This window comes from Salmo salar, chromosome ssa14, assembly GCF_905237065.1.
Source record: "Salmo salar chromosome ssa14, Ssal_v3.1, whole genome shotgun sequence".
NCBI classification, from domain to species: domain Eukaryota; kingdom Metazoa; phylum Chordata; class Actinopteri; order Salmoniformes; family Salmonidae; genus Salmo; species Salmo salar.
The window spans coordinates 76,355,766-76,371,662 of NC_059455.1; the positions used below are offsets into that span (position 1 = coordinate 76,355,766).

A 15,897-nucleotide genomic window follows, 5' to 3' on the forward strand; every position below is an offset into this window, starting at 1 on the left:
CCTTCTGTGGCATCTCTATCGAAAATACAGCATCTCTGCTGTAACGTGACATTTTGTAAGGCTTCCATTGGCTCTCAGAAGGTGCCAGAAAGTGTAATGGGGTGTCTGCAGTCTCTGGGCTAAGTACAGCAGCTCTGTTTGTGAGTGGTCATGCTGGGAACAGTGACACTGGAGATACGCATTCATGAGAATTCTCAATTTTTTTCTTTCAGCCTTTGAATGAATACAACGTCGCCCGGTTGGAATATTATCGCTATATTACGAGAAAAATAGCATAAAAATTTATTTTAAACAGCGTTTGACATGCTTCGAAGTACGGTAATGGAATATTTTGACATTTTTTGTCACGAAATGCGCTCGCGCGTCACCCTTCGGATTGTGACCTGAACGCACGAACAAAACGGAGGTATTTGAATATAACTATGGATTATTTGGAACCAAAACAACATTTGTTGTTGAAGTAGAAGTCCTGGGAGTGCATTCTGACGAAGAACAGCAAAGGTAATCCAATTTGTCTTATAGTAAATCTGAGTTTGGTGAGGGCCAAACTTGGTGGGTGTCAAATTAGCTAGCCGTGATGGCCGGGCTATCTACTCAGAATCTTGCAAAATGTGCTTTCGCCGAAAAGCTATTTTATAATCTGACACCGCAATTGCATAAAGGAGTTCTGTATCTATAATTCTTAAAATAATTGTTATGTATTTTGTGAACGTTAATCGTGAGTAATTTAGTAAATTCACCGGAAGTTTGCGGTGGGTATGCTAGTTCTGAACATCACATGCTAATGTAAAAAGCTGGTTTTTGATATAAATAAGAACTTGATTGAACAAAACATGCATGTATTGTATAACATAATGTCCTAGGAGTGTCATCTGATGAAGATCATCAAAGGTTAGTGCTGCATTTAGCTGTGGTTTTGGTTTTTGTGACATATATGCTTGCTTTGAAAATGGCTGTGTGATTATTTTTGGCAGGGTACTCTCCTGACATAATCTAATATTTTGCTTTCGCTGTAAAGCCTTTTTGAAATCGGACAATGTGGTTAGATTAACGAGAGTCTTGTCTTTAAAATGGTGTAAAATAGTCATATGTTTGAGAAATTGAAGTTAGAGCATTTTTGAGGTATTTGTATTTCGCGCCACGCGACTCCACTGGCTGTTGACTAGGTGGAACGCAAACGTCCCACCTTGCCCAGGGAGGTTAAAATGCTAATCATTTTATAACATTTTTGACATGCATTTTTCTGGATTTTTTTGTTGTTATTCTGTCTCTCACTGTTCAAAAAAACCTACCATTAAAATTATAGAATGATAATTTCTTTGTCAGTGGGCAAACGTACAAAATCAGCAGGGGATCAAATACTTTTTTCCCTCACTGTAATGGTCACGTTAAAGGGAATCTTCATCACTAGACACTATTTGGTGTGTTTTTCCAGTCTCCCTACAGAATTATGAGAGGGTATTTCAGACATAACTATGCATTATAGCTGTATTTTCTCATTTTAGCATTGGGAGAGTTCAACCAATGACATCATTGGTTGATTGAGTCATTGGTTGATTGAGTCTGCTGTCTGATCTAAAAATGAATGAATTAATGTATTGAAGCAATTATTGTGGTCTTTATGTTTCGCAGATTGCACAATCAGGTGATCACGTGAGTAGATATGACGGTCCTTGTTCATTAGAGCTATTGAACATGTCTCAACGGTGTTCCTATCTGTCAGGACATTGCAGGATATCTAGGTTGACTCATTTTCCCTAGCTTTATAAAGACTACAGCCTGATGGGAGCCATACTTCCTTTTCCCCAGACTCGAAGGCAGGCTTTTCAAAATGGGAGTGGTGCTAGTTTCCAGGTTCACGGGAGCTATGTTACCATGTACTGTCTACCTGAGACTGCTAAATAATTAGCTTCAATGGCCACTTCAAACCAACAGTTTCATCTGAGTGCACAAATTAGTATGCCTACCTCCCAAAGTCCAGCACTACTACTGGCCTTGTGAAAGCCACACACTCCTGGCTGACAGCCACAGACTCCAGAAAACCAACAATGGGGAGGGTGTTACTTGCTGATATGTCCAAAGCCTTTGATCGAGTAGATCACGCAAAGCTCCTGCAACATCTGTCTGACATTGAACTGTGTCCAAGGTTACTAGCCTGGCTCCACAGCTACACCACCGGAAGAAGGCAGAGGGTGATGACAAATGGTACATTTAGCCCTGGGTCAGAGGTCACCTCTGGTGTGCCACAAGGGGGCGTGGCTTCACCTTCACATGTCCACCCGAAAAGTTGTCTTCATTGACACACTGGACACTGGGTATGCAGATGATGTAGGGCTTTCCCGAGCCATACCATTAACCAGCATCCAAGAGGGCATTTCAATGGGCTTGGAGGCAAAGCAGCTGGAAGAGTGGGCCACATCCAACAACATGCTCCTGAATGGGAAAAAGTCTGTGGAAATTTTTTAGAGACCATCCACAACCTACACCACTAATCCTAAGAGGACAGGAAGTACCAGTGGTAACAACAACCAAGTATCTTGGTTTTCATCTAGACTAACCTCAGTGGTGACACACATGTGGAGCAGTCAGTGAGTGAGGAAGGCTGCAAAATGCCTGCACTTTTTGACTTGTCAGAAATGGCCTACCCACTGAAGATCTGGTTATAGTATACAGTACACTGGTCAAGCCTTTTCTGGAATATGGTGCAGTGATGTTAGTTGGATACAGTAAAAAGTTAGGTATCTTCCTAGGTTTCTGCCTTTCTAGAGACTTTTTCCTAGCCACCGTGCTTCTACATCTGCATTGCTTGCTGTTTGGGGTTTTAGGCTGGGTTTCTGTACAGCACTTTGTTACATCTGCTGATGTAAAACGGGCTTCATGAATACATTTGATTGATTGATCTGCAGAGAAGAATGGGAGAAACTCCCCAAATACAGGTGTACCAAGCTTGTAGTGTTATACCCAAGAAGACTTGAGGCTGTAATCGCTGCCAAAGGTGCTTCAACAAAGTACTGAGTAAAGGGTCTGAATACTTATGTAAATCTGATATTTCAGTTTTTTTATATGTTCAACACATTGGCAAAAATGTTTTTTTTTTCAAATACATTTTAGAATGAGGCTGTAACGTAACAAAATGTGGGAAAAGTCAAGGGGTCTGAATACTTTCCGAATGCACTGTATACCACAATGCAGATGTAAGCATACTAGGCATTCTATATTATATTACAACAGTTGCCCGCTTGACCCTATCCCCTCCTCTCTTCTCCAGACCATTTCCGGAGACCTTCTCCCTTCTCACCTCGCTCATCAACTCATCCTTGACCGCTGGCTACGTCCCTTCCGTCTTCAAGAGAGTGAGAGTTGCACCCCTTCTCAAAAAACCTACACTCGATCCCTCCGATGTCAACAACTACAGACCAGTATCCCTTCTTTCTTTTCTCTCCAAAACTCTTGAGCGTGCCGTCCTTGGCCAGCTCTCTTGCTATCTCTCTCAGAATGACCTTCTTGATCCAAATCAGTCAGGTTTCAAGACTGGTCATTCAACTGAGACTGCTCTTCTCTGTGTCACGCACTGCTAAAGCTAACTCTCTCTCCTCTGCTCTCATCCTTCTAGACCTATCTGCTGCCTTTGATACTGTGAACCATCAGATCCTCCTCTCAACCCTCTCCGAGTTGGGCATCTCCGGCGCGGCTCACTCTTGGATTGCGTCCTACCTGACAGGTCGCTCCTACCAGGTGGCGGGGCGAGAATCCGTCTCCGCACCACGTGCTCTCACCACTGGTGTCCCCCAGGGCTCAGTTCTAGGCCCTCTCCTATTCTCGCTATACACCAAGTCACTTGGCTCTGTCATATCATCACATGGTCTCTCCTATCATTGCTACGCAGACGACACACAATTAATCCTTTCCCCCTTCTGATAACCAGGTGGCGAATCGCACCTCTGCATGTCTGGCAGACATATCAGTGTGGATGACGGATCACCACCTCAAGCTGAACCTCGGCAAGACGGAGCTGCTCTTCCTCCCGGGGAAGGACTGCCCGTTCCATGATCTCGCAATCACGGTTGACAACTCCATTGTGTCCTCCTCCCAGAGTGCTAAGAGCCTTGGCGTGACCCTGGACAACACCCTGTCGTTCTCCGCTAACATCAAGGCGGTGGACAGATCCTGTAGGTACATGCTCTACAACATTCGCTGAGTATGACCCTGCCTCACACAGGAAGCGGCGCAGGTCCTAATCCAGGCACTTGTCATCTCCCGTCTGGATTACTGCAACTCGCTGTTGGTGGGGCTCCTGTGCCATTAAACCCCTACAACTCATCCAGAATGCCGCAACCCGTCTGGTGTTCAACCTTCCCAAGTTCTCTCACGTCACCCCGCTCCTCCGCACACTCCACTGGCTTCCAGTTGAAGCTCGCATCTGCTACAAGACCATGGTGCTTGCCTACGGAGCCGTGAGGGGAACGGCACCTCCGTACCTTCAGGCTCTGATCAGTCCCTACACCCAAAGAAGGTCACTGCGTTCATCCACCTCTGGCCTGCTTGCCTCCCTACCTCTGCAGAAGTACAGTTCCTGCTCAGCCCAGTCAAAACTGTTTGCTGCTCTGGCACCCCAATGGTGGAACAAGCTCCCTCACGATGCCAGGACAGCGGAGTCAATCACCACCTTCCGGAGACACCTGAAACCCCACCTCTTTAAGGAATACCTGGGATAGGATTAAGTAATCCTTCTAACCCTCCCCTCCTACCCTCCCCCCCCAAAAAGATATAGATGTACTATTGTAAAGTGGTTGTTCCACTGGATATCATATGGTGAATGCACCAATTTGTAAGTCACTCTGGATAAGAGCGTCTGCTAAATGACGTAAATGTGAATGTAAAATCAGTCTAACTGAATATGGATGTTGTGTTGGTTGAATGTTCTAGGCAAGTTCCAGAATGTTCTTCAGCTGGTGAACCTCTTCTTGTGTTGGGTAATGGCAGCTGGTTTAGTAAGCTTTGGCGCTGTGGCGATGTTGACAGGGATGTTGGATTTGGGGGGCTGAGATTTTGTCTCCTCGTAGACAACTGTCTGGTCCATTCTGCACTCCACAGCCAGGTGGACAAGCTTCTCCTACACTTTCTTCACCACCCACTGCTTTGACTTCTTGCAGAAGATGTGTTTGTACTGCAAGCATCCTGGAAAGACACGAAGACTGATCATGAAGATGTGTAAAACATGAAAACTGACCATGAGGATGTGTAACCATACAATAAACCATGTTAATGTGTAAACTAAAAAGGATACAGTGGACTGGTATGTGTTTTGTTAGACTCAGAGTCAATAATTTTGTGTCGGGCTGTTAGCAAAGATGTGAAATGTTTGAGGGGGGCTTGACTTGTAGACAGTAGAGTTGTGTATTTTTGTGTATGAGCACCTACAGTTGTGCTGTTGAGTGGAGAAGCACTGCCACCAATGGAGGGAATAGGCTAGAAGAGTATACTAACAATCCCTGTCCAGGCAAGTTCCAGGCCAAGGAACTGACTGCAAGGGTGTGGAAAGTTTGAGGAGCAGTTGTCTTGTAGACAGTTTAGTGCATTGGTTATTTTGTTTTCTCAAAAGGGGTCTACAGGCTCTGTACCACTAAAGCTGGTGTCCAGGTCATCGTCATCATCAGTAGGATTAGTCTGTAGGACACAGTAGTCGTTGATTAGCCAACATTTTACTACTTAGCCCCCATCAATGCACACTCAAACAACATACTATATCCACCCACCCCCCTCGTCAAAAGATCATGCATACTAACCTTCACACACAATGCTGACCCCCAACAGACACCAATCAGTTACCCACACCATCCCCTCCTTACTAATACCTAATTTTCTCAAATTTAGAATTCAAGCCTTGCATGACCAATCAACTAAGACTCCATAATACAGAGAAAACTACAGTAGAGGTTGTAGCCTACTTGTAAACACAGAAGACGGTGGTGGTGCGCGCTAATAGCGTTTCAATCAGTGACGTCACTCGCTCTGAGACCTGAAGTGGTTGTTCCCCTTGCGTTGCAAGAGCCGCGACTTTTGTGGTGCGATGGGTAACGATGCTTCGTGGGGTGTCAGTTGTTGATGTGTGCAAGGGTCCCTTGTTCGAGCCCGGGTTGGGGCGAAGAGAGGGACGGAACCTACACTGTTATATTGGTGCCATGACCTGGATCATTGGTTGCTGCGGAAAAGGAGGAGGTCAAAAGGGGGGTGAGTGTAACCGATGTGAAATGGCTAGTTAGTTAGCGGTGGTGCGCGCTAATAGCGTTTCAATCAGTGACGTCACTCGCTCTGAGACCTGAAGTGGTTGTTCCCCTTGTGTTGCAAGGGCCGCGGCTTTTGTGGCCGATGGGTAACGATGCTTTGTGGGGTGTCAGTTGTTGATGTGTGCAAGGGTCCCTGGTTCGAGCCCGGGTTGGGGCGAAGAGAGGGACGGAACCTACACTGTTACATCAGCTCGGGGATTTGACCCAGCATACTTTCGGCTACAGGCCCAACGCTCCTACTCGCCAGGCTACCTGCTGCCCTGATAATGTTAGCTACGTTTCCTCAGACCTGTTTTCTGCTGCGCTGATGTTGGCTGATCGGATAGCATGCTCTTTGAAGTGAAAGGGAAAATCGATAGAATAGGATCACTTTTCAACGTTTGATGACATGGCAACCTCATCAGTCGAGAATTCGGTTCCGTTTGGAAATCCTCTGGCTACAGACATTTTGATTTCTCACACCTCCATGGGACGGTCCTCCACGTCCTGAAATCGCTATGAATTCTGGATATTGTTGTTTGCTTACAACCAGGGGTATCTTGATTGCCTCTTACTACCCCAGAGATACAGAAACGCTCATATATGTCATACAAAAATTCTAAATTTGTATGACATATATGTTAATAACATATAAATGGACATATATAGTGAAATAGCGCAGAGGTGACATTTCCCTTTAATATTGTCTCGATTAGTCTGGTCAGATAAATTCAACCTGAATCTTATCTTGCCGATAAAGATATTGGCTGTATACGTACATATGTAGACACACTATTCCTTGTGGAGCAATTTGTCTGTAATACAGTATGTTTGAGTGTATACGTTCAAAACATATGCCAAATATCACACATTAGAGTACATCCCTGTAGACTTGTTAAAAGTGAATAATTCAGGGCTAAACTTTAGGAGGCCTACTCCTTAATGAGGCCGGCTGTAAAAGCACCCTGCAGACAGCCGATGAACACACAAACCTGGCACACACTTTAATTACTGATAAATTGTGAGCCAGATAAACGCAGCGAGGAGCGGATTTCTCCTCCAGAGGGTTCTAATCGCTGTAAAGCCGAGTGCTGATCCTAACTGCCGACTACGAGGCTTCCATGGCAGGTGCCACTGCACTGAGGAGTCCCACAACAGACGCTGCTATCTGCTATTGACTCCAAACGGCACTCACTCACAATCTCCTCAATCTCTCTCACAGGGACTGGAACACAACTTGGCTTCCATGCACAACTTCTCTCTGTAGACTATAAGGAAAACATGGTATCAGAGATCAGAGGGACTCTGGGAAGAATTGAAGCTTAAACTCAGGAAGTATAGAGCTTACTATATATGTATTGTATGGTGTTCTGATTGGTCTTGGTGTGAATTTGGATGAATGGTGTGATCAGTTTTGCTTTGATGAAGTTGGAAAAAGTTATTGTCTTGATCAGGAAGATCAAGGCCCAATTCTAAGAAGTTCCAGAATTTATAGGCTCTATAAGGAATGGTAGATCAGGATAACATTTCTTTTTATATATCTTATTAAAATGTTACAGATTATGTGACATTATGATGCCCTAAGAAAAGCATGGAGCTCAGTTTGATCTGTATCTTTGGAGTGAGATTTGTGAATACTGAGGAAATCGATTAAATGTATACTATGCACTATTAGGTACAACATGTTGGAAGACTCAATTATGTTGAGAATAATTACTGTACATGCTTAAATGTCTGGCAATTGAGATATCCTTAATATCTATTGACCTTGAAATCCTACCATCATTGTCATCATTGAGACATGCATATAAAGAAATCACACTCAAGAACATTAAACTGATAAAACTTACAGTATTTTTATTCATATGTACACCTCCGTCCCATCGTTCCCCCATAAATAAATGTTTTAGTCATACAGTTGATGAGTACGTATAATATATTTAGACAGTTCTACAGCGTATGTATAGGGTAGCTGTTTTCAAGGATTCACGTCTACATCAGCAACATCAGTCTCTTTGTTTGAGGAACCAATAATGACTATTAATGGCAGAGAGAAAGGGAGAGTGAGAGAGTGAGTGAGTGAGTGAGTGAGTGAGTGAGTGAGTGAGTGAGTGAGTGAGTGAGTGAGTGAGTGAGTGAGTGAGTGAGTGAGTGAGTGAGTGAGTGAGTGAGTGAGTGAGTGAGTGAGTGAGTGAGAGGGTGAGTGAGCGAGCGAGAGAGAGAGAGTTTGTGGGAAGAGGGAGACAGCTTTATGGGGCATATACAGACGCAGCTCAATTCGGAATAAACTATGTACAATACAAACCATTCATACAAATTAGGCTCTCTAAGACATAAAATTCATTACATTACATGTTTTATTAAGTCAATGACAATGAGCAAAGCCCCAAGTCAATCATAACTGAATATTAACAATAAACCTAATAAGGCTGTGATTTTCTAATAATAATCTGAGCCAAGATTTATACAGGGACACTCCAAACAAGCTGAAGAATGAACCGCATCATTTCTGAACATGTAAAATGCTTTTTTTTAATAAATTTTTTATAAAACATGCCTGCGGGAGAAGCCTGCTCAATGCTAGCTCAATGCTAAGTCCGTCAGGCTGATGAGACCATCTCCACCTGATGCTTTGATTACACACCGACACACTCCTCTTCTTCAGCTCTCTCGCCTCTGGGGTCGAAGGGTTTGGAAATGTGTGGGGATCTTGAAGGCCTTCAAGGATAAGAGGCTGGACTGTTATTTCTGAGAGAGCGGAATTGAACTGCTTTGAATGAAGAGTATTGCAGGTGCAAACAAAACACAGGATCCTGTATGTTGCAGTCCAATTGGTAGCTCACAAAAGTGAACTTTCATACAGAAAGTTGGCCCTAAGGGGCAAAGTAAGTAAGAAATACTAAAAGGAGAAAATCTAAGCATTTAGGAACAAACTGGACCAAGCAAATTAACATAAACAAGTTGTTACAAACTAATAAGACTTACATGAAATGTTGATTTTACTTAGTTACAAATGGAACTATCAACCTCAAATATGTACACGTTATGCATCTATGAAATCATTGATGGAAAAAAGGTATGAAAACAATAAAACAAATGGATTATAATCAATATTATTTGTTTAGTCATAGTATTTGTATACTAATAACATAATAATTATAATTATAAAAATAATAATGGTTTTGTACAACATTTGAAAGAAAAAAATTACTGCCCCATAAATCTTTACTTTCTGTACTGTCATCAAAAGACTTCATTTCATAAATAGGTAATTAATTCATTTTACACATTCTTTTATGTTCAGAACATTACAGCTAACATATATTTCTCTGGGTGGGGAAAAAGAAGAAGCCCCACTAAGTAACTTTCTGCTCCACATTGGGGTTGTTGTTGTGGGAGTGGTCAGCCAGAGGGGAAGTAGGGAGTTTCACTGTGGTAGTTGTAGTCCGGACAGACTTTCTGCACCAGCTTGTAGTCAGTGCTGTAGAAGGAGATGTAGATGCAGATTACTTTAAATGGCTTGGAACAGAGCCAGGAGACGTGGCTCTGAGTCTGCTCCTGGTAACATGTCTTGGACGGGTCGAAGTTACACAGCGTGTTCCTGGCGCCCTTCTCCACTTTCTCGTACTCGATGCGGCAGTTGAAGGACTTGGAGTCCTTGGCGTCAATCACGGACTGCTGGGCTGCCACGTCGAACTCCACGATCTTCGTTGGCGGGACGAGACTCACAGACACGTTGCCCTGGCCTGTGGAGTTGTGTCTGAAGTAGACGCTGAAGGTTCCATTGCCGTGGTCCACAATCTTCCCGGTGATGAGGAGGTTGAGCTTGACTGTCTTGATGTTGGAGTGGAAGTCTCCCCAGCCAAACATCTTCTTGAACTTGCCCGTCTTTACCATAGGCCGCCGTTTGGCTCTAGGTCTAGAATCCTGGAGGTCGGTGGAGTTCCTCAGCCAGTCCCAGAGGTCCTGCTCGGAGTAGGGCTCTGGGGTGTCGTAGCGCAGGTCCAGGGCTGTGGTGTTCTCTTTGCCATGGAGAGTCTGTGACAGCAACCTGCTGATTGACAGGTCCTTGCCGCTTTCTGTCCATATGTGTTTTAACGTCGACTTGGGGCTGCCCGACTTGAGGAGGTCTCCCTTGGAAGCATGTACACTTGTCACCTGAAACAAAGAGAGAAGAGGAGATACGTTTCACTACCTGGTTTGTCATACATTTAGAGGCTGTTGTTACAGGAGTCACGGTAGTACTTGAGACAATTAAACATTTCTCTAAACAGGCAAAGAGACACATCAGCAGATATTAATATCAGATTTGGGAAATATTGACTTCACATTCAGGCACAGCATAGCTTTCAACAAAACTGACCGATCAAAATGGATTCTAAAGTGGGGAGAGGAGATACTGGTAATCCACGTTCCAGCGATCTTCAATTTAAAAAAGTAGCAGACAGCCCCCATTTGGGAATTAGAATGTGAGAGACAGAACACCTCTCTCTCTCTCTCTCTCTCTCTCTCTCTCTCTCTCTCTCTCTCTCTCTCTCTCTCTCTCTCTCTCTCTCTCTCTCTCTCTCTCTCTCTCTCTCTCTCTCTCTCTCTCTCTCTCTCTCTCTCTCTCTCTCTCTCTCTCTCTCTCTCTCTCTCTCTCTCTCTCTCTCTCTCTCTCTCTCTCTCTCTCTCTCTCTCTCTCTCTCTCTCTCTCTCTCTCTCTCTCTCTCTCTCTCTCTCTCTCTCTCATAATAGAAGGGATTTCCACTTGGCTCCCCCAGATAGATAAATGCAGTGGCTATTCAGTGAATAAAGACCAGACTATTAAGCACAGAGCGCTGCTTGGATTGATGATTGATGAACCTCCAGGTTTTCACCATTTAGCCACGATGAGCGGAATTAGGTTCATTCAGGCCCCGGCGGCGGAAAGTGACATTGATTGGCTGATTTCTACTGTAAGACATGACAGCAGATCTGTCTTGCCCAGGGTTTTTGCATTTTGTGGGCCGAGGCCCTCCGGGGTCGATATGTAGAAAATAAGGTTTCGCTACCAATAAGTTTGCCCTTTGGACATGAATGTACTTCCTCCCTACAGACAGGTTTAAACATATCGTTGTGTAGGGGGAAAATATGCCTATATGTTTCCCATAAGGCGCTTGGTGTAGAGAAAAAAAAAAAAAAAAATCAAAACGTTGAATGACCTGGGGTGTGTTTTGAATTGCACATTAAAAGCCATTTGATCCTAGCTTGGAGTAGAGTAGAACATTATGATATAATTTCTGTAGGAAGCGTTCTTTGCGCACTGGCCAGAAGTAGGATCTTAACTTGAGCCAGTTTGCTACAACAGGAAAATAATCCTGCAGCAACAGGAAATGTGAATAATTATGTGGATTATAATGAATAATTATAGTAGTTACAGGTGACATTTTACAACCTCTATTTTAGCCTCGTTTCTATTGGCCACAGGGTCATGGGTACAGTATGTCCACTCTGAACCTGCGTATGAAGAATAGCCTTAAGCCCTGACTGCTTGAAATACAAAATTCATTAGTTCCCATTAAACTACATATTGCTACTAAACATACACAGTTTCATTGATTACATAAGGAGAATACAATACAAAGGTATTGATCAGAAATCTTCTCTGCATCTGGTTTAAGTCAATGGAAATGTTTACAGATTAACATAGATAAAATATGAAGGAAGATTAGCTTACTCAACAGGGCCGAATACATGGATATCGATTAAGGTAGCACCCCGCACCTCTCTGATTCAGAGGGGTTGGGTTAAATGCAGAAGACACATTTCAGTTGAATGCATTCAGTTGTACAACTGACTAGGTATCCCCTTTCCCTTTCCTTTCCCTTTAATAGCATATGCAATAATGTGTATTTTTTTGTTGTTGAGCTTATTCATTTGCATGATGTGATTGCACTCTAAAATGTGGATATTTATCCATACTTACTGTTTGTCCATTGTCCTCTACAGACAGTCACAGCACAATATACACACACACGTTGATCTACAAAGCTTTGGGTCCACGGCCAGTTTATTTGACTTCATCATCCAGAATGCTTTGGGCCTTGGGCCAATGTGTTTGACTCCATTTTCCAGCATGCTTTGGGCCATGGGCCATGGGCCAGTCTGTCTGCTGAGGCTCAGTGCTGCCAGATGGGTAGTTTACCTTGGGGGACGGACGGTGCATCTGGTAAACATGGACAGCACTCTGGCCAGCAGAGGCCTGAGCCTCACAGCTGACTATAGGCCAGGCTCAGACAGATGGCTTCCCCTGGGCCTAGGCTATAGGTATAGGGAGATGGCTGGGTCAGAGAGAGCTGTACATGCTCTATGTGTTCAGGATGTAAGTCATTACACAACGCAACAGCAGTCCACACTGTGGTTCATCAATCATCAACAGCAGATGCTATGGAATGACACACACATACATGTACGCACACATGAACCCATAAATGCACAAACACACACACACAAACACACATACGCACACACGCACTATAGCAGGATACCATTTGACCAAAGCAGCAAGAGGACTAATGTGCACCTAGAGTGGCTGGTTGACCTCCACTTCAGGTCACAACACTGTTAGTCTGTCTCTACTGCAAGCTAGCTGATACCCATCACAACTCAGCTAGCTGATAACCATCACATCTCAGCTACCTGATAACCATCACATCTCAGCTACCTGATAACCATCACAACTCAGCTACCTGATAACCATCACATCTCAGCTACCTGATAACCATCACAACTCAGCTACCTGATAACCATCACATCTCAGCTAGCTGATAACCATCACAACTCAGCTACCTGATAACCATCACATCTCAGCTACCTGATAACCATCACATCTCAGCTACCTGATAACCATCACATCTCAGCTACCTGATAACCATCACAACTCAGCTACCTGATAACCATCACATCTCAGCTAGCTGATAACCATCACAACTCAGCTACCTGATAACATCACATCTCAGCTAGCTGATAACCATCACATCTCAGCTACCTGTTAACCATCACATCTCAGCTAGCTGATAACCATCACATCTCAGCTACCTGTTAACCATCACATCTCAGCTAGCTGAGAACCATCACATCTCAGCTACCCGATACCCATCACATCTCAGCTACCCGATACCCATCACATCTCAGCTACCCGATACCGATCACATCTCAGCTACCCGATAACCATCACATCTCAGCTACCCGATAACCATCACATCTCAGCTACCCGATACCCATCACATCTCAGCTACCTGATACCCATCACATCTCAACTACCCGATACCCATCACATCTCAGCTACCCGATACCCATCACATCTCAGCTACCTGTTAACCATCACATCTCAGCTACCCGATACCCATCACATCTCAGCTACCCGATACCCATCACATCTCAGCTACCCGATACCCATCACATCTCAGCTACCCGATACCCATCACATCTCAGCTACCCGATACCCATCACATCTCAGCTACCCGATACCATCACATCTCAGCCTCCTTGATAACCATCACAACTCAGCTACCTGTTGACCATCACAACTCAGCTACCTGTTAACCATCACAACTCAGCTACCTGATAACCATCACAACTCAGCTAGCTGATACCCATCACATCTCAGCTACCTGATACCCATCACATCTCAGCTACCTGATACCCATCACATCTCAGCTACCTGATAACCATCACATCTCAGCTACCTGATACCATCACATCTCAGCTACCTGATAACCATCACATCTCAGCTACCTGATACCATCACATCTCAGCTACCTGATACCCATCACATCTCAGCTACCTGATACCCATCACATCTCAGCTACCTGATACCCATCACAACTCAGCCTCCTTGATAACCATCACATCTCAGCTACCTGTTACCCATCACATCTCAGCTACCTGATACCCATCACATCTCAGCTACCTGATACCCATCACATCTCAGCTACCTGATACCCATCACATCTCAGCTACCTGATACCCATCACATCTCAGCTACCTGATACCCATCACATCTCAGCTACCTGATACCCATCACATCTCAGCTACCCGATACCATCACATCTCAGCTACCTGATACCCATCACATCTCAGCTACCTGATACCCATCACATCACATCTCAGCTACCTGATACCCATCACATCACATCTCAGCTACCTGATAACCATCACATCACATCTCAGCTACCTGATAACCATCACATCACATCTCAGCTACCTGATACCCATCACATCTCAGCTACCTGATACCCATCACATCTCAGCTACCTGATACCCATCACAACTCATCTCTGAATGGACTGCTGTCACCAATGACATGCCAAAATCCCCTCATACATAATTTAGTGGTGATTCTGAAATAGCACCCTATTTCCTATATGCAGTTGGGCACTTGTTTTGCCCAGCCAAACCCACTACATAGAGGTCTGGTCAAAAGTATTGCACTATAAAGGTAATAGGGTCCAGAAGATATGATGGAGTGGAAGTTTTTCTTCAACTAATAGCAAACAGAGAACGCCAATAGAAAGCAGCATAGTCCAAACTTATCCATTCATTAAGAGTTTGAGAACAAAATGGATTACTTATAAATGGTTACAACTGATGCAGTCTAAAGATATACAAAGCTGCAATATGTAACTTTTTGGCGACCCGACCAAAGTCACATAGAATGTGAGTTCTAGATCTGTCATTCTCATTGAAAGCAAGTCTAAGAAGCGGTAGACCTGTTCTATGTGCTTCACATACACTCAAATTAGGCAAACTATTCGAATTTTAACAACCAGGAAACGGCGGAGTGATTTCTGCATATTGCACCTTTAACATCAACAGCAATCTATAGCTCCTTAGGCTGGTAAACCAATATTTACTGTCCTTTAGCGATGGCATACTGTTTTCATCTATGGAATATTGAAAGTCTTTACAGTGCTGTGATGCTACAGTATATATTCTAATAAAGAGAACATTGATTGTGTGGCTATAGTTTAAGTACCGTATTGATCTGTTTAAACAAATGGAGACATGGTCTAAGACTTAATGCAAACACCACAGATAGGGGTGACAACATGTCAGTCTTTAGTCTTACAGATAAACACACCCCTTATTAACACCCCCTGAAATCAATATCCAGAGCCTCTTACCAATATCTTCAATTAAAACAAAATGTGGGGGAAAACAGAGGTTGGTTCAACCTACAGTACATAATGCCAGGGGAAATACTGCGCCTCGTGACCTCAGTTTAGGATGTGCATGTTAATGATGAGCATGAGAGAAGACTATATGATCAAATGAAACTATCAAAATGTAATAATTAACATGATTATAATTATTATTGCCACATCTGAGTACTGATTAGTAGAAATCAAGGTTTCGCTAGGCGTAAGTTCATTAACAGAACATTAACCATAGTTTGAGCTATGACTCACCGCAGTACATTAAAGAGTTTCATACTTGAATAACATGACATGATATCACACATATAAAGTTGTCCTACTTAAGGTCTGCCAAAAAAAGTGAAGGTATTACTCATACTTAACATATACCACAATGAAACTTTACAATGAAATTATATGGTTTATATTTTTCACACAACACACATTTCATACTGTTAAAAAACAACCTTCTA

The 15,897-nt window shown here is 43.6% G+C and overlaps 1 protein-coding gene across 1 annotated transcript in view; it reads right to left on the reverse strand.

Annotated features, from left to right (window-relative positions):
• Positions 1–8,097: 8,097 nt before the first annotated feature.
• Positions 8,098–15,897, reverse strand: part of LOC106570312 (neurexophilin-1) — a 52,907-nt gene continuing 45,107 nt past the window's right edge. Inside the window, exon 2 of the mRNA XM_014142500.2 lies at positions 8,098–10,424. Coding sequence (XP_013997975.1) covers positions 9,669–10,424 — 756 coding nt within the window. The 3' untranslated portion in view covers positions 8,098–9,668. The remainder of the gene's footprint in view (positions 10,425–15,897) is intronic.